We start from the raw sequence: 19777 nt of genomic DNA, 5'->3' as shown, positions 1-19777 counted from the left end.
TCATGTGACTGAGGAATGCCATGTATTCTTTCTGGATTTTGTCCTCCTCCCCACCCCACCCCACCCCACCCCTCGCCCTTTATTTTTGAGACAGCCTCACATAGCCCAGGATGACCTGAAACTTGTGATCCTTTTGCCTCCACCTCTGGAGTGCTTTGATTTATAGGCATGAGCCACCACACCCGGTATAGGTATATGAAGGCCTGGGGACTAAATCCAGCATGCTAGGCAAGCTTTCTACCAACAGAGATACACCGCTAATCCCTCTCCAATGGGACTACAAAATGAGGGGTGGCCGGTCCTCATATGCTCTGAGTCTCTTAATTCCTCACACGAAGAGCCATCCACGAGCATTAGAGACAGACTCCCACTCTGTGGAAAAGGATGGGGTTTCGCCTTGTCTCTTCTCTGGCTAACCCTGGTATTTTTATTCCCCTCGAAATAACCTTTGAAAGGACGACCTGCAAACTGTGGCGCCTGCCCTTCTGTGGAGAGAGGGCTGCTCTGCGGGGCACCGCCATTAGCATTTGAGAAGAGACTTGCTGTGTGCCTGCCCACAGCAGATTTAAAGCTGGCTCCTGGGAAGACTGAATGCCAAGAGAAGGCCAAGAGCACCTGCTGGCTCAGAACACCCTGCACCCTAGGACTCCCAGCTCCAGAGCCCCTTAGCCCGGCAGCCCAGACTCACTAGGCAGCTTCTCCTGGCTTTTTGATGCTCACTGACAAGGTTCATCAGGTTACCTCCATGGCTTTACTAAGATGCTTTGTCCGAGAACCAAGAAGGAGGAAGCTGACTCTTTAAGAATATTTTTTCCTTTAATTGATGCACAGTCATTTATGTGTCGAAGGGATACGGCGTGACATGCAGCGCACAGAGACCGCAGTGATGACCGTCATATCCATACCCCAGACACTCATGTATTGAGGACATTCAAAATCCTTCCTCCCGCTACTCTGAACTAATGAACTGCTGTCAATTATAGCTACCCTACCGTGTTGTAGAGCATCAGAAGCTATTCCTCCGACTTAACTGCACCTGGTCACTACTTTCCTTCCATTTCCTAAGTCTCCAGGCTCATGTGGCCACAGTTTTCTTTTCTTTGAAATTAACTCTTTAGCTCTCCTAACTATGGAAACACATGTACACCCTCTGAGGTCCACTGTAGTCAGGCACTAAAAGGCAAGCGGGGGAGGGAGTCAGGAAATCCAGACCTAGGGCTCTCAGGGTGAAGCATTTGCCACGCAAGCACGGAGGCTGGGTTTAGCTCCTTGGCATCCATGTAAATGCTGGGGCAGACATGGTGGCTTGCCTGGAATCCCAGCACACAGCAGGCTGGAACAGGGGATCCCTAGGCCACGCTGACCAGAATAAATAGCTAAATTGTTGAGCTCTACGTTCAAGTAAGAGACCCTACCTTAATATAGAGGGTGGGTAACGACTGAGGAAGTCAACAGACTTGAGCTTCTGGCTTCTACATGGCCATACACATATTCACATGCACCTGCGCACACACACTAGAACACACACACACGTGCACACACACTCACATCCTGCCTACACACATGTAAAAACAATTCTGAGTTCATTCCCCATACTCCATTTCAGACATGTTTGGGGCTCCTGTACAGATGGTGACAATATAGTCTTTTTTTTGTTGTTGTTGTCATTTTTCAAGTCAGAGTTTCTCTTCGTAGCTTTGGAGCCTGTCTTGGAACTAGCTCTGTAGACCAGGCTGGCCTCGAACTCACAGAGCTCCACCTGTCTCTGCCTCCCGAGGGCTGGGATTAAAGGCCACCACTATGGCGATACATTCTTGTAATGTTTAGGGAAGCGGTAAGGGATCTGGGGACAATTAGAGACGGTGGAAGTCCTCAGAGAAAAGATATACTGGGTACCATCTGCCCTAAGAGCACTAAACTGCTGCCATTTCTCCCGTCAATCCCAGGTGTCTGACTGGCAAGCAGCTGCTCGGATGTCTGTGCTGGGAGCTGCAAAGTTGACTGCCAGCCCGGCCAGAAGAGCTATGCTAAATTCCTAGAAGGCTGTGACAAAGTAGCTAGCACAAACATGGTGTCTCAGAAGTGACAGTATGTATTCTCTCACAGTTCTGTAGACAAGAAGCCTGAAATCAACATGCTTGCAGGACCACGCTGCCTTCAAAATCTCCAAGGGAGGACTTATTCCTTGTTTCTGGCAGCTTCTGGTGTTCACTGGCTTACGGCTCCATCACTCCCATCCATGCCTCTGTCTCAACACAGCCTCTTCCTTGTGTGTGTCTCCATGTGTGCAACCCTTCTCCTTTCTCTCGAAAAGATTCCAGTCAATAGAGTTAATCAAAGATGATTTCATCCTGAGAGCCTTAACCAATTACCACCCACAAAGACTCGACTTCTAAATCAGGCGTGTTCTCAAGGGGGGGGGGGGGCACTATTCAATCCAGTTTGAGGGCTATAATGGTTGAGTAATCTTGACAAAGGAGACATGTATGTGAACTGTTAGTGCCTATAACTATGTCCTGCTGTGTTCATAGCTTTATAGATGGAGGAACTGGGATCCAGACCATGAAAGACTCTTGCCCAGAACCATAACACAGGGGCAATGCAGGAGAAAGAAGGCAGAGGATGTACAGGTGGGGAAGAGTCACAGAGGAGAAGTGGGATGGGAGAGGATGGGGATGAGCTTACAACCTTGTGGAACACAGAGGGACATCTTTGCATTTGAAATCACTATCCACATAAGATCTATCCAGAGTAAGAAAATGATAACTAGTCAGCCTGGGTCATGGTGAGCCTAAGGACCCAGGTTCAATCCCCAAGACCCGTGGAAAAATGCCAGGTACGGTGGTATATGTCTTTAATCTGAGAGCTAGTAAAATTCACTGACTGCTGGCCTTAGCCTGCTTGGTGAAAGCCCAGGCTGACAAGAGACTCTGTCTCAAATAGAAAGCAGACAGTACATGCTTGGGAAATAATATGTTAAGGAATGACACTCAAGGCTGGCCTCTGATCTCTATACAGGCATAACATATACACGTGCGCTGAACACACACACACACACACACACACACACACAAGCATGATAACAAGCCAACTACAAAGAAAACACAGGAGCATCAGAAGAATTCAGTGCTGTGGGGATCTACCTGTAGAATACTGCCCATTATTTTGGCTGGAAGAACCAAAGCTCCTCTCACCGGGCAAAAGCCTTCTCTGACTGGTCCCTGAAAGCATTGTGCGTAGATGCCTGCTGGTTGCCATGGTGAATGATGCTGATCCGAAGAAATGAATAACGTGAGCGTAGGGGACGACAGTGGCATTACTCAGTGGCGAGAGAGAGATCGGGGAGAGCCTGGTGCGGAGGAGGGAGAAGCGCATCGTCTCGGATTTGGTCCCCTCTCAGAGGAAGAAGCCTAGCCATACCCACTGCGCGCATCAGGTAAGGGGCATGAATGGCTGTTTTGGCAATGAAAATGGCTTTTCCTTTCACGCTGCCTGGAGAAGGGCCAGGCTGTGGGGACGGCATAGCTAAAACCAGGAAGAGTTTAAACACAGAAGGGAGGGAGGAAGAAAATAAATATGGGAGGGGGCGTGGAGGGTGGATTTATCCCTGGAAGCTGAAGATGCTGCTGGCATCCTCAGTAGGAGATCTTAACAATGTCCGCTGCGGGGAACCCAGGCTATAATAGCCAGCGGCAGAGAGGAGGCAAACAGAAGGAAAGGCATGTGTGGATAGAATTCCCAATTACCCTGATGGGAGGGTTTTACAGAGTGCAGCGTTGTGTATTATAGGGTATGAATTCTGTACCATTTATGGCAGTTGGAATCATGTTTGCTTGACGTGGGGGTCCCTGGTTGGGGAGGTGAGTATGTATGATGAGACCAGGGAGGGAGGAAGGGAGGGTAAGTCAGTCTCCTTCCTGATAGTCATTTCTGGAAGGATCTGCACACACTTGTTTCATCTTTGTTGTTTCCCATTTCCTGGGCAGAATTCCCAGGCAAATGGAAAAGAGGGATTCCCTTTCCCCCGCATTTCACTTTCTTTAAAGAGGAAAATCAAGGATGGAAAAGCTGCTTTATACTGTGGCATTCTCCCATGGTTCACCTACCCTAACAACACAAGCAAAAAAAAACAGAAATTAGTTTGGCTTAGTAGTCCCTCTGGGCTACGGTCTGACTGACAATCTACAATGCAATCTGCTCGTCTGGCTGGAGAGGAGGGATGGGGAACAAGGTAGGGGGAGATGCTCACCGGGACACACAGAGGTCTTCTCCCTTTGACTCTAGATTTTTGATCAGGGGGAAATTGAGAGGGACCGTTTTCTCTCTCACAGATAGAATGGAAGGAAAGCCAAACCCCCACGTCTCTCTGTCACCAAAGCAACAAGGCCGGCAAGGTGAACAGGGCTCATCTGACTTGTCCAGCCACACGGCCGCCAGAGCGCTTCCACTGGCAGTCACGCTGTTTGTAAACCCAGTGGCTTTGCAGGGAAACTCAGTGACTAAGTTCTCTCCCCGTTAGCTGAGATGCCAGCCTGCTCATCTGTAAGATGGGGATGGAGTCTATTATTATGTGAGAAGCCATCTACCAGAGCCTGAATTCAGCAACTGTTTACTTGCTGTGAGCGGTTAGATCAGTGGTTCTCAACCTGTGGGTCATGCGACCCCTTTGGGGGTCAAAAGACTTTCACAGGGGTCACCTAAGACCATTGAAAAACCCAGATATTTACATTACAATTCATTACAGTAGCAAAATTATAGCTATGAAGTAGCAACAGAAATAATTTTATGGTTGGGGGGGTCACTAGGACATGAGGAACTGTATTTACAGGGCGCAGCATCAGGAAGGTTGAGAACCACGAGGTTAGATAGCCACAAAAGTCATGGTACTGAGACTATTAGAAGCTAAGCTATCTTGGGAGCTGATGACCTTGTCCTGAGAAACTAATATCTTGTTACCTTGCACTCTGACAAAACATAATACTAGCAGAAACTCTGAGGTGAGATCGCAATTGCGGCAGGCAGGTGCTGCAGTAAATCTCCACTAGCCATGGGAAACATAACTCAGAGTCTGAAAAAAAAAAAAAAAACCCAGCCACTGAGCAGAATGTTCTAGGTAACAGCTCAGAGAACTCACGGCAGAGTCAGGAGGCCAGGAGGAGACTGATCTGAGAATTGTAAGGTAGGCCCTCTGAGATTTTACAATCTCTCGTCACAGTGCCTGTGTTTACAAGGGCTGGGATTCATGTTTTAAGTAATGGATTTCAGTCAGAATGGGTGTGGCTGGGGCCATGTGGGCACAGCTTGGTCAGGCCTGAGGGCTACCTGCTTTGTCATGAGCCAGCCCTCATTCCTACTCGTACATCTACCACTTGTTAGCTGCCTTACGTAGCTTACTCTCTGGGCCTCCATTTTTTGGGTCTGTATGATGAACTCAGTGTTGGTGGCCATCCCAAATGCTCAGCCTACAGTGGCTAGGACCGTGGCAAATAAACACAGACAGAGTGGGGATGTCACTCTTCGCTGTGATTTGGTTCCAGAACCGGGATGAACATTGAGGTTGGGAACGTGTCTTACACGGGAGCCATCGTCTCCTGGTCGACCTCGGAGCCCTGCTTGGAGGACTATTACCATATTATGTACAGGCCTAACTGGAACAGTATCTTCTCCAGCTATCTGCGCTACAGCTTCCATCACGAGGAGAAGGTACCTCGAACCATCACCTCCGTGGCACTGGAACACCTCGCCCCTTCCACTCTCTACTTCCTCTGTATCAGCTGCAAGAAGGCTGCCTTCCCATACAGTCACTACTGCACCATGTTCCACACCCTGGATAAGAGTCCGCTGGCTGCGGGGGGCTCCCTAGTGGACCCCCAAATGTCCCTTTGGGTGCTGATGGCCATCCTGCTGGCCTGCTTCACTGCGGTGTTGGCCTTCATCTGCCTCCAGTTCTGGTGCATCCGCTGTCATGAGCCTCGATGGTCTTACAGAGCTGGCCACATGGAGGAAGCCAATGGGTTGGTAAGATGGCCTGAGGAGGCCCCAGCCCTGGGTCAGAGGGAAGAAGACCTGCAAGGGCTCCCCCTGGTGGAACTGCCACGCAAGAACTCTGGGATGAGAGCAAAAGCTGAACAGGAAGCAGAAGTCAACCAGGATGTGTTGGGTGTGGTGGTCTTAGCTAGGGAGGGAGGCAACCAACCAGCCATACTGCCTCATTATAGAGAGTGAGCAATGGGGAGGAGATGGCCCATTTCACACAGCTTAAAATGCTCTGTATACTGCATCCTATGTGAAAATTTGTCTATAAGCCACCCACTGCTCTCCTCTTAGATTTCAGTGCTGTATAGATGGGTGGGGTTGGATGGATGCCAAATGACAACGGTCCCCAAGGTGGAAAACACAGACCCTGCAGGTATGTCAGGGGCAAACAAGGCCTTGCTTCAGTGTCGTTCATTTGGAGGCCTAGCTAAGCACTGCAGTGCAGGCCTTGCTTCAATATTAAAATCAGCTGCAGCTACATCACAGAGAAAGCCCAAGTAGCCTTGCCGGACCTGAATCTGACACTCTACCTGAAAGAAATGCTGAGTCAGATATGGAGCCTGAGCTTTGCTTTCCGACGTTCTTTTTAAAAGGATGAAGGCCTCCTTCTACTTCCGGGCAATCGCACACCACACCCTACGTCTCCAGGTTCACTGTTTTCTAAAGTCACAGACTGGAGCATCACTATTCACCATCAGCAGCTGACACCTTTTATTTAAACTGACCACAGCTTTAAAACGCAGACTCTTAGGAGGCAGCTTTGTGTTATCCCATAAGCAAAAACCCAGGACCCTGCTGTTATAAACAGAAGGGAACAGGTGTAAGAATAAATACAACAAAATAATATTAAATTTGATGACTCATTCTGCCTGCCAATGCCTCTGGCTTTAAGAGCATCTCTCTTGTGTTCGATCAAAGGAGAGGCCAGCCAGTGCTGAAGAGACTAGCATCTCTTACCTTTATACAGCAAAAGGTTTGGAAGAGAATTGGAAAGAGAAGCCTGTGTTTTAGTTTGTGAACCATGTCTGTGAGTAGCCTCAAATGATGTCCGCCACCACACCCTCTTTTCCTGGTGTGTGTGGGGTGCAATCTCACTACATAGCCTTTGTTGACTGGAACCTGCCATGTAGACTAGTCCTACTGCCTCGGCCTCTCCAGTGCTAGGACAGGTGAGTGCTATCACACCTGGGTTAGAAGCTTCCTTTGGTTTGAGGAAATTACCTTAAAGAGTCTGACTCCTCTGGAGAAGACACCCACCCCCGCCCCCAGCACCCTCCTCATACACTGTGAGTGGCCCATCCAGAATTTCTCTGGGTTAGCCACACTTCTAAATCTTGAAGATCTCTTGGCCTTATCCCATCGTATTCACGTAAGCTGACCTCTGCTTACTCTGAGAATGAGATCTAAGGTGGCCATTTTTTTTGTTCTGTCAGCAAGAAAATCACTGGCCTTTTTTTGGTGAAAGACACGTTTCACACCTTTATGGTGGCTTCCTCTATTCCTCCCACATGAGTCCCTGTCATGATTAAACTGCGACATTGGCGGGACTCGGTGAAAGCCATTCCTTATCATGCATGTGGACATGAAGTTATAGGTCGGTGTAGATTATGTCTCTTCGCCCTGGGTGCATGTCTAACTCATGGCTGGCCGACAAGGGCCATATATTAAATGTCACTGAATGAATGGGCAGAAGGACCCTGTGGGGGTAATTAGAATGAGGATGTACGCGTGTGTACACAAACCATATGAGGTAGAGCAGACCTTCTTCTCAGAGACAGCCCCAGCCATCCACAGTGGCCTACAAGCCCTGTCCGTAAACCCCTTATATTTACAGAGCCCAGAATCCCAGAATCACCAGACTATGTTAGGATGCATCGACCAAGAAATGGGAGGAACTGGGAATCCGCAAGGAGAAGCCCCACAGACCCACTTACCCACAAACCTCAGCACAGCTCCCAGCCAGTTCTCCAACCCCCACAGCTTTGGTCACCCCATCCCTGCTGGCTGTGAACCAATAAAGATGGCTGTACCTGCAGTGGTTTCTGCCTGGCTCTCAATGTACTGCTTGACACTCTCTGATTCTGGGAATACCTTTCTGTCTGTTTTTCTCGCACCTTGTCTGTCACAGGGGAGATGGGGTAACTAATTAATTACCTTGGATCCATAGAGGTAATAGGGCTGCACGTTGGCGGGTTTATCTCGTTGTGGTTCCTGGGTGAAAGGGATGGCAGTTCGGACGAAACTAGAAGACAAGAGACAGAGAAGCAGTTAACCGAGTCCCAGGGACACCCTTCACGGGATAGGAGACTGCCGAAGCCCCTCCCCACCGAGGCCTACAGTATGTCCTAGATGGATGCCTACAAAGGAGCTGCACTCTTTGGATTACTACGCACTTCCCTATTCTTAAACTGGGGAAACCTGGAGACCAGGAGGCACAAGAGTCAGAGTGTCCTAGGTCTGAACTTGGCCTTCTCTGGGGCTCCACTTTGGTTTAAAAGTTTGCCAGTGAACTCTCTCTGTAAAGGGCCAGGCAGAAAATCCTTCAGCTCTGCAGGCCAGATGTCTTGGTCACAAGGACTCAGCTCTGCCCCCGAGCAGGAAAACACCATAAACAACAGCAGGCTAGCGAACGTGCGAAGTTCCAGGAGAGTTGTGACTTTTAAATCATTTTCATAGTCACGACTATTCCTCTTTGGATTTCCCCCTAACCACCTACTACAGATGGCAACACTGGGCTGGGGATATAGCTCAGCCATTAAGCACAGGCACCCAAGTTGGGATCCCCTAGATCCCATGGAAAAATGCTCAGTGGGTATAGCTGCTCCCCTATAGTTTTGACCTCGGGAGGTAGAAGGTGAACTCAGGGGATCCCTAGAGGAATGTACAAGCTAGGAACAAGCTATGGGATAATTGAGAGAGCCTGCCATAATGAATAAGGTAGAAGAGCTACCAGGGATGATTCCTGTCATCAACTTGGGGCTTTCATGTAGGTGTGCTCATGTGCACACATATTCAAACATACATACATGGACACAACACATGCATACAAAAACGAAAGGAATGATGACAAAGCATCCCCAAAACAAAGACGGCAACACCATTCTCAGTACGTGGACAGTTCACAGCCAGTTCCCATTCATGTACTGTTGTCATGGCTAGTGACGAGATAGGGTATATAGTTTGTGGGCAGGCTATAGTTTGTAGCCCTGACTCAAATGTGCAATAAAGTTAAATCTTTATAACGCTGGCATGTCTTGCTCAATGCACAGATTCAGGTATGTCTGTGTATGGAATCTTCCTGTATCCTTCCATTCATTCAACGTGGATTCAACTCACAGCACCCTGATCCAGGCTCCAGGGGTTCAAAGACCACTAACACATTTCCACCCGTCCTTTTGTTCTCACTTGGTTTGTGAATTCAGGTGCGAGGCTATGTGTACGAAGGATTAGGTCTTATCTCCACCTCAGTACCTGCCCCAGCGCTATGTGCTCCTTCCAGGAAGCCAAGTTCCACCCTGCAAAGACGCCCGCCCACTTTGTGCTTACATGTCTGTGTAAGTCCTTAAAATGCACAATGCAACCAGAGCAATGTCCTCCGTGCTCTCCCAGGTGATGATCCCATCCCTCCTGGCCTATGGAGTCTCTGGTCTGTTCCTACTGTATCTTTCATGGCTGCTGTGGGGGGTCCCTGCATGTATGTGTTAAGGCCGGCAGGGAAACAATCCAGATGAGGCGAGGGTGAAACTGGGGTTGGGACTGGACTTTAGTCAGCCAGCGCTGCGCTGGGCCAAAACTGCTGGAGTCTGACACCGGGTGGTTTCTTTTTTACACATTTAAACAGTTACCACAACAGAGCTTCAGGCGTGGCTACATCGAGACTCCTAGCACCTGCGACTTTTCCCACAAGAATGGGTTCTAGTGACTGAGGACCAGGGCTCAGATAAGACCTAGGGAGGAGCAGTTTGTGATGAGCACAACAGCAAAGTCTTCTGCACAGTACAGGGACCTCTTCCATGAGGATGAGTTCTACTGACCCACAGACAATGCTCAGGCGTCTGGGGGTTTGCCAGGGCTGGCTTTACTGACTAGCAAAGCTGACCAGGTATTAACACATTCATCCACAGCCTTCTGGATGGAAAACAGGTGTCAAATTTTTCTGCTGAAGAAAAAAGGCCTTTGTGTTTAAACAATTCTGATTTTTCTAATGCTTATCTGTGAGCTTGTGGCTGCCTTTATCCTTCATCCACCCCACCTCCCTTAGTGTTACCTTGCCCGTAACAGACTTCTGCTGTTTGCCTTGCTGATACTTTCCAACGCACCTCCTGCACCACAGTCTTGGAGGAGAAAACCTACACTGATGTTTGCCTCATCCCTGAACTGGGCCAAGTCTGGTTAGAAGGCTCCAAGCAGCTGGGTGGCATTTGGTTGCTCACCATGGCATTGTTACCTTCAGTACAGAGTCTACACCCAGGAGCGGCTCTGGATAAGCACTTGTCACAGGAAGGGGCGACTGACCATAATAACCTCTTCTCCTACCCTGCCCAATGGCCCCTGCACAGGGATTCCCTTACCGGTTTGTGGATCCATTATAGCAGTAGTTGGGAAGGAAGTCAAAGTTCAGCTCCCAGAAGACATGCAGGGTGATGCGGCCATAGGGGGCTGATACGTTATGATTGGCTTCTCGGAACATGGCGTCGAAGCTGTCTAGCGTCATGTGCTTACAGAGGAGTCGGTGGGTGAGCCGGTTAATCTCCAGCAGCCACTCTAGCTCCTGATGGAGAGAGAAACCGAGGCTGCTAAAGTGTTGCAGGTAACACACACACACACACACACTGCACACTCCTTACATCTAGGGGAGACCTCCCCAAGACAACCTCTTGACCTCCTATGTAATGACTAGAACCCCCTGTAGGGGCGCAGGACAATGTCCCCCTCTTTTGATACTCTAGGGACAGGATAGGGAGGGAAGGCTACATGCAACCTGAAGAAGATGTCTGACCATGTGCAAACACCATCTGCAGCCCTCTGGGTAGAGAGCATGTCTTCGTGATTTCTGATTTCCTAATTGGTGAGGAAAAGCCCGTCTCTTAGTGTCAGTGTCATAAGGGTAATAATACTGAGTAATAATTGAGTAATAATCTCAGTAGAGGTTATTTCTCTGTCCTGCAGAAAGCGCTAAACAGGAACTACCACCTACTTAGGGTTAGTTATTCAGCTGAAATATGACACTTTTTAGGTTTTTAGATGAATCCTCATCAAATTTTAACAATGTTGTATGGTTTAACTTAATTAGTACATTCTTACCATGTGTGTGTGTGTGTGTGTGTGTGTGTGTGTGTGTGTGTATGCCAGTACTGCTGTAGCCCCTATACATGTGAAAACTGAGGCTTTGAGAAGATGAAGAACTTGGCTTTGGATCCAGGACCTAGGCTCTAAGGTAACATTCTTAACCATGACTAAATTACCACTGGAAGGTGGGCAGTGGTGATGCATGCCTTTAATCCCATCACTTGGAAGGCAGAAGTATGTGGAGCTCTGTGAGTTCGAGACTAGCCTGATCTACAGAACGTGCATGTGTGTGTGCATGTGTGTGCATGTGTGCATATCTATGTGCGTGCGTGTATGTGCTGGGGTTAGAATGCCTCCTCTTTTGGATTGCAGGTCCTGTAAGGCACCTATAGTCTGTACTCAGTCCCACTGACCAGTAACTTGTATGTGCCCCAGGCTCTCACCATTTGGAGTCCCCCCTTCAGATAGAGGGTGAACTCAGAGTTCAGGTTTGCACAGAGTGGGACGTGTGTTTGCTGGGAAAGGAAATGGCGAGGGGACCTTTCTGGCTGGGTTTCATTTCTTGTTCTCTAGCTTGTCAGGCATGACTGTCCAAAAGAACAAAGTCCTGATAGGGAGAAGAAAGCTCAAGTTCTAGGCTATGCTTTGACAAAGCCAGCTTTACAGAGTGGTACCACTTCCTGTCACAGAGGGGAGAACCAGAGGCTCAGAGGGCCAACAACATGCCTGAGGTCACATAAGGACTATAAAAAAAGTGCTTGGTGCAGCATGCTGGGTCTTTGGATTCCAGATCATGAGTCCTTGATCTCTTTGACACAGCTGCCTGGAGAGATGCAAGCGGTTGGAGGTCCTTTGGAAGGAGAGTGTGATATAAAGCCAGGCTTCATTGTCTAAAACCATATTGGGATGGCATGGACCAGCTCTCCCAGGGAGCTCAGTGAGTCATTGGCCACAGAGTCCCCTGCCCTGCTCCATGCCCCCAGGACCTGACAAGTCCACTTTAGTAGGGTTGTCATGGCCTCAACCTCCCCTTCTGACACTGTAGCTTGTGCTCTGGAACTCAGACTGCACGGCTTTAAAGTGGGGATGCAGACAAAAACTGCCAACACTAACAGCAATGGGGTCGAGAAGGCCAAGAAAGGAAGACTACCAGGAGTGGAAAAGGCCGTACTAGAGGCAGAGTGGAGAAGCCCATCACCCAGGGCTTGCCCTGGTGCCATGACAACTACCTAGTTGTTGCCGTGCTACAATGGGCTAGGGGTGGCAGACCCTACATGTTCGAAAAGAATGCTAAAACTTGGATTTCGGCCGTGGAGTGGTGGCAGTTAGAAAAACATTCCTGGTCTCTGTACCCAGAGGAAAATGAAGGATGGAGCACAGACTCAGCTCTCTGCTTCTGCCTCTTGGGCTGAGCGGGCTCTGCTGTCTTTGTTCCCATTTGCCGAGGATGTGGTAAGATGGCAAACAAATTTGAACTGTAACTAGCTTCATTTCTAAGATCACTGAGTCCTCTTAGCACACTGTGTGGGGTACCCTGTTTGGGGGAAGTTAACGGGAGCTGGGAAATAAGCTTGTCCTATGGTTCTAAGATTTTAAGTTTCATAAACTTGTGTTCGTGTTAAAGGGTAGACACGAGGAGACAGTACTCAACTCTGCTCGTGCTGGGGCTGTGACACCAAAGCAAGATGGGAAAATAAGACAGCCAGATGGGCAATTTTGAACAACCAGCGGACAGAGGCAGGCTTGAGGAGGAGGGGCGGCTAACCACAGGAGACCACAATTCTGAGAGGTCAGGGAGGTGGCAGTAGGCATCTGGGAATTAAACACAGCAGGGGCTGGCGGGCCTATGGGGCTGACTACAAGTTCAGGAGAACTGGACCTGCTTAAATGAGTCTAGTCAGAGCCAGGCAACCGTTGCCATCTGGGAAGGCTCGTCCGGTGCTGTGATAGGTCCTGGAATCTTACTTGAATGCTTCCAAAGGTTACACAAGATTTCAGGACCACCAGCAGCCAAAAGAAAGCACAGCCCGCAGTCTGTCCGTCTGTGGCTTCAGCATCTCACTGGGACTCCCTTCTCAGCCCGCTGCATAACAAGGTGACTGACTCCCCGCATCACTGCCATGCCTATCTTTGCACACATGGTGACTTCCACATTTTACAACCGTTTCGAAGGCGGAGGGCAAGGGCACATTCCTCAGTTTGTTTCTGCCCTTGCCGGGAGGTGGAGGCTGAAGCCAAGGCTCACAGGAACCACGCCTACCCACAATGAGAGAGCCTCCCTAGGCCTCCTGGGAAGAGGATGTTCTGGGTGGGAATCACTGCCTCATCTGATTAACAAGGGCTTTCGCTGTGTGTTTTCGTTTTGTTCCAGCCAAGAGAACATTCAGTGTCTTCCAGGGAGTGGGAGGTGGCCACGGACCCCAGACGTGCTCATGAGTGGGAAACAGAAATGCATGGATGAACAAAAGAGAAGGAACCCCAACTCCCACCTCTTGAGAGATAAGCACTGAGGATGTCTTAACATGCACAACACAAAACTGTATCTCCCAAGACAGAGGCGGCTAAGTGATTGGTTTCAGGAATGTGAACTAGTCTACATTTTCCTACGTGACTCAAGACTCAGGGGAGTAACTGGGGCATGTCCTGCTAACAGATGGGGTAGACAGTCCCTCCTCCCCTGAGCCCCAGAGAACACAGCAGCCCCATTATAGTTCTTTTTCTCCTTGGGAAAAAAAAAGAAGCTATTACTTATTACATGTTTAGCAAGAACTAGGACCCATCCCAAATTCTTTCCTGGTGGGTTCCTTCTGTGGCCTTCCAATGACTCTGAAGTTAACATCTTCACTTTAGTGGCGAGGAAACAGGCTTCGTGAATATATATATCCTGCCCAAGATCACAGAGCTAGTGACTACCAGCCACAGGACTGGGATTATAATTCTGTCTGAGTCTGCTGTCCTAGTCCAGTGCCCTTGATGCTACCCTCTTGGAGGAAAACAAAGTTGACAGGGGGCAATTCCAACTACTGTTTTCTAGAAGGGGACAGGTTTATTCCTGACCGGGCAACAGAGATAGATGCAAAATCAAAACACAGGGTGGTATTCAAAGCCATGCATCATTTCATGATGGAGATGCGGCGGAACAACCAAACAGCTATAGGGTCCTTCTAGGCCCTCAATTTTTACATGCTCAACTGACCTTGTATTACTCTCTCTGGCCTATGGGGACTCTGCCTGCTTGCTCTGCTCTGTAGAGTCTAAGTACATAGCCAAACAGGGATGGTCATCTCTGATAACAAGGAATCCTCCACGCCTCTATGCCTGCCAGTCCACACGGATGGTAAAATCGCTCCCAGCCTATTCATGTCTTTTTTTCCCAGTTGCTATGGCCAGGTGTGAAAGACATCCCCTGCTTCTCTTGAATTGGTCCCGAAGAGCTACAACTTGTTCCAACTAGGCGTCCATCTGAGGCATCCCTGAGCCATAAGCCTGCAGGCTCCCAGTGTCTTACCACAATCGAAGTCAGGTCCTCACTCTCAAAGCGGCTGATGGCCTGGTCCAACGATTTGTACATGGCAGCAGAAATCCGCTGGGTGATGAGTCTGTTCAAGTCAATGGATCGACCCAACAGCTGAAGGGCAGAGGAAGGTGGGGCGGGGGAGAGAGAGTTACTTACTAGCTACACAGATATCTGACAACTCAACACAATGTACTGGTAAGAAACTGTACTAAAGTGATAAGGGGCATCGCTGGGACAAGGGATGGCTGTATATAGGACATAGATGGCATCATGAAATATCTTAAAATGGTAATTCTAGTTAATCTTTAATCTCTGTGTATATTATATGTACAGATGGTATATGTATAATGGGTAGGATGCTTGTGGGAGTGCGGACATGAGCATGCCACAGTGTGTGTGTGTGTGTGTGTGTGTGTGTGTGTGTGTGTATGTGGAGGCGAGAGGACAGTCGTGGGTATTGTCCTCATCCCGCACTGTGTGTCAGGGCAGGGTCTCTTGTCAGATGTCTGAGCACGCCAGGTTCGCTGGCCCTCAGACTGCTGGAGATTTCTCCATCTCCAGTCCTATTGTGACAGTGCTGGAATTAGAGAGGCTAGCTACTGTAGCCGGCTTTGCATTAGTTCTGGGGATCTGACCGCAGGCCCTCGCTTCTCTGAGCCATCTCCCCAGCCCCTCTGTTTTGATTTTATAAGAGAAGTCCTTGCTTTTAGGTCATACTGGCTGGTGAAGTGTCAAAACAACTGCAATTGTTCTTAAAAAATGTAAGAGAAAATGTATGTATAATAACACATGTGCATTATTTATACACATGACCACTCTAACATATATGAGAGAAGATACATACATGAGAAAGAGAAAATGGAACTCAATATAGTGAAACACTCATCGCACGAATCTCCGGCTAGACTGGAGATGTGCACCTTACTATTCTGACTTCTCTGAATGCTTCACACAAAACCCGCTGAGGTAAAATACAACTCATTCTGTGGGAAGAGGCTTGGGGAAAGCTCCGACCTCTGGTAAATGCTTCTGTTGACACCCTAGCTTCAACCCTGAGGTTCATTTGTGTCTTCCCGCTGTTCAATTCAGAGTTTCCAGGGAGCAGAAGCCACCTTAGCAATCTGTGCCCTCATGGGAGTGATTTTAAAAGCAAGCATATGAAGAGCTGATTAAAGGGTGGGAAAATATAGCTTAAGATAATTTCCACTGGGATCCACACGGATATTACTGCAGATGTTATAACCATTTACTGATTGCCCGCTGTGTTCACTCCACTTTGCTAGGTACTAAGCGATTATTACTCTTCGAGTATTATTTATCATAGGGTAAGTTTCCTACTAACTGATTAAGGTCCCACAGGGGATCCTGTGGCTAATTCTGGCTGCACTGCAATTGTTGATGCTCATCTACTGAGCTTTGTTTCTTCTCTCCTGTGACTGGACACTGGCCATGGATGTCCAGGGAGTGCAACAGAATCATGTTCATCTCAGCATCTTCTTGGCCTCAGCTCTGGTCCTTCACAGAGATCAAGGACCACAAAGCAACCACACAGATGCCATGGCACACAGGCTGTTCTGCTACAGGTTTGGCCACAAGCAGAGAGGGCTCGGATCTGTGGTGGTCCCCGTTAGGATTTTCTAGTTCAGATTAGCATTCTCAAACAGAGTTATATGTCCTTGTCCCCAAGCAGTGTTTCTTCCACATCTGGGGACAAATGTTAACAGAAGCTACTGCATAAAAACACACCATTTTCTACCCCACATTTAGCTTGATTTACTTCATTTAAAAGGGTTGCAGCCCTCTTCACTTATTTCAAGGGTGGGTCTACCTGTCTCTGTGAGATAGTGCTGATGAGGAAGGGGACGACTCAGGATGGCAGGCCATGGGGGGGGGGGTCACTGCTTCTCAGAGGCAGGTGGAGAGGAGCCAGGAAGTCTAAAGCTTGCACCAAAGGATGCTCACTACCGTTGGAAAGGATCTGAGGCTGCTATGCCTGGGTGCAGACACAAGGCAGATGGGGAAGTCCACACTATCTCCTCAGAGTCTGTCCCCCCACCCAGTCCTCCCCATCACGGCTTTCTCCCTCCGTACCTGGACATGTCTCTGTTTTAGCAGCGTCTCGTAGCGGTTGGAAGGTGGGTATGGAATGATCACCCCATAGTTCTTACATTCAGCTCGGAAACGTTTATCCAGCAGGACACTGGAAGGGAGCAACATGAAACAGCGGCACTGAACACGGTGGCAGATGAATTCTCACCAGCCCGGCCACATCGATGCCAGACCACAAGGTCCATCCATGAAACGTGATCTTAAATATCTCAAACATAACTGTGTCTGCTCTGGACATGGTTCCCCACAATTCTTTCCAGCCACAGACGCTCAATGTGTGACATGGGATTTCTAAGTTAAAGATGGGCAACCCAGGGTGAAGACGTTAGTCTTTCCTTCACTTGTGACGAAAACAATTGAGTTCATCCTTGGTATATCCCAGGGGAAATTCTAGGGAGCAGGGACACCAAGGTCCTTCCTGTCTTCAAGGTACTGACTTTCCAGTGAAGAGACTGACAGAGCAAGCAAGGAAACAAAACAAATGGTTTGCAACAGGAATCACGTGCTCAGTGTTTCTCGTTCACCAGGCAACACAGACATACATACACACACGTACCCATGCAAGCACATATACACACATCAGATACACAGCTACACACACACACTCACACAGAGATTCATGCACACACATATGGTTATATTTAGTGTCCCAGCAATCCTATAGACAGCTGTACTGTTTTCATCCTCCACACTGAGGCAGAGTTTGTAGTACTTTGAAAACAATAAAACAGGATCATTGGAGTTAGCAATTATGGGAAGTCTTTGCATGGCGGTTTTGTGGGCCAGAGATTGGTTGGTAACGACACGGCAAGGTTATCTCACACACAGTGGTCTGTCTAAGATTAAGGGAAGAAGGTTTTGGGAAAACACGTTCATTACACCAGTCTACAGGCCAGATCGCGTGGAACCACAGGGCCCTCACAGATAGAGGCAGGTTGGAGAGATGAGCTGGAAGCCAGTTAAGGTTTTAAGTGGGAAAGAGATGTATTTAAACTTGCACTGTCCAAAGCAGCAGCCACCAGTCCCAGTGCCTATGGAAGGCATCAAATGAAGCGGGCTCAAACTGGGATCCATTGCCACATGCACACCAGGTTTAGGAGGCCTCGGAGAAAACAGGGAGATCTCTTTAATCATATTTACATTGACTCCACGTTAAAATTTTAGTGGCTTTGGTTTGTTGAATTAAATAAAACATATTATTAAAATGCCAGCTGTTGCTTTCCCTCATTAAAATATGGCTGCTAGACTTCGTTGACTTCCCATGAGGAATGGATGGGGAGTGGGGTGGGGGGAAAGTGGGGGAAGTGGGGGTAGGAGGAGGAGGGAGAGAGAGGGACTGGTATTGGTATGTAAAATAAAAATTATTGTTTAGAAAAATAAAATGAATAAAAAATATGGCTGCTAAAATACTAAAGACAGCAGAGGTGGCTACCATCTGTGGTGGCATTTTATTTCAGGTGGACGGGATTAGCATGTTGTTACCCTTTCTGTCTAGTGCTTTCTCTGAATTTCCCAGCTCCTCTCAATTTCCACCCCTTTGAAAAAGCATTCATCTTGCAGGGAAGGTTGTTGAGGACTATTTTCCAATGGGGATATATATTTAAAGACTCTCTCTTTCTTTGCTCTCTCTCTCTCTCTCATGTGTGTGCGTGTGTGTGTGTGTGTTTGTGTGTGTTTGTGTATGTGTGTGTTTGCCTGTGGAGGCCAACAGGGCAACAGATGCACCTGGAGTTAGAGGTAGCGGTGATCTACTTGTTCTGGGTACTGGGAATTGAACTTGGGTCCTCTGGAAGACTACCAAGAGCCCTTAACCACTGAGCCATCTATCTCTCCAGCTCCCAAGATGGGGAGAATTTATAACCGGAGTATAGGGCGACCCCAGGATACGACATTCCTGGGCTAGTTTCCACAGACAACATCAGCATACTCGGGGCCAGCACTGTCTTAGAAATGCTGCCTCCTCTGCTGTCGCTGCCTCCTACCTGATCTGCTCACACCTATTAAGCAACTACTTCGTGATGGATGTCCCTCTGTGCTTCCTATCTGCTGATCACTTAGGGTTCCTTCTCTTTAGTCAGTGCCCATCTTCTCGTGTGCAGTGCATGTCAATTCCTATCTGAAATGTGTCAAGCCTGTCAAAGCAAAATGGAGCCAGTCACTTCCGTGGGGGGGGGAGCAACTGAGGTGGGGACTCGCCCTTAGGATTGCTAGTTAGTCCATCTGGACTTCCATCAAGAACCACGATTCTTATATAAACATATTTTCTTTCTTGATAGCACCATTGCAAAGATTTTAAAACCCAGGAATTCCTTGGGGATATGGGGTTGGGGTGGGGGGGAGTTAAATCTGTATCATCCAGGAAATACTGATAACCCTATAAACCTAAGGCATCTCCAACTGAAACTTCTGCACACACGTCCATCCTTACACACCTAAAATGAATTCTCCGTGGGTTAATATTATCAGAGTGAAGTTGAAAAATAAAGATGAAGTCAAGCCGCCACCGTGCATATGAAACCACTTTGTGGCAGTGTATCGCTCTGCTCTCTGGCATCTTCAAGGTTTATGGTGCCCGGGCACGCGACACGCCCTCTAGTGGCCTGGATATGCCACTGCATGAAGTAACTAGCTGCGAGATGCTGGAATGTAAGCTATTATTTTTGTACTACCTCCATCAAGGCTTTGACCAGAAGTTCCCTTTGCCTGCACATTCTGGACCCGTCCTTCACCTGTTTCACTTAATTCCCTAGACTCGGCTTCCTTAAGATGGCCTTGACCATATATTCCCAGAGTCCCATGAACTGTTCATTCATGAACTCCCTCAGT

The 19777-nt window shown here is 48.4% G+C and overlaps 2 protein-coding genes across 3 annotated transcripts in view; one reads left to right on the top strand and one right to left on the bottom strand.

Moving 5' to 3' along the window:
• Cyfip2 (cytoplasmic FMR1 interacting protein 2) overlaps positions 1-19777 on the bottom strand; it is a 119785-nt gene that overhangs the window by 42035 nt on the left and 57973 nt on the right. For both annotated transcript variants that reach the window (XM_050138684.1, XM_050138683.1), the window contains exons 20-23: positions 16934-17042; positions 14834-14953; positions 10608-10807; positions 8191-8278 (exon numbers count right to left, since the gene is read on the bottom strand). In XM_050138684.1, coding sequence (XP_049994641.1) covers positions 8191-8278; positions 10608-10807; positions 14834-14953; positions 16934-17042 — 517 coding nt within the window. The remainder of the gene's footprint in view (positions 1-8190; positions 8279-10607; positions 10808-14833; positions 14954-16933; positions 17043-19777) is intronic.
• Fndc9 (fibronectin type III domain containing 9) lies at positions 5545-6225 on the top strand. Its single transcript, XM_050138685.1, has one exon. It carries the CDS (start codon positions 5545-5547, stop codon positions 6223-6225), a length of 681 nt encoding a protein of 226 aa, XP_049994642.1.

This window comes from Alexandromys fortis, unplaced genomic scaffold (genome assembly GCF_014885135.2).
Source record: "Alexandromys fortis isolate MF-2015 unplaced genomic scaffold, M_Fortis_MF-2015_v1.1 scaffold_11, whole genome shotgun sequence".
In the NCBI taxonomy this organism is placed as follows: domain Eukaryota; kingdom Metazoa; phylum Chordata; class Mammalia; order Rodentia; family Cricetidae; genus Alexandromys; species Alexandromys fortis.
This window is presented reverse-complemented; position numbering and strand designations above follow the sequence as displayed.

What these genes read in the sequence shown, in the direction of transcription:
- Fndc9 (XM_050138685.1), top strand. Translation starts at nt 5,545, where the DNA reads ATGAACATTGAGGTTGGGAACGTGTCTTACACGGGAGCCATCGTCTCC.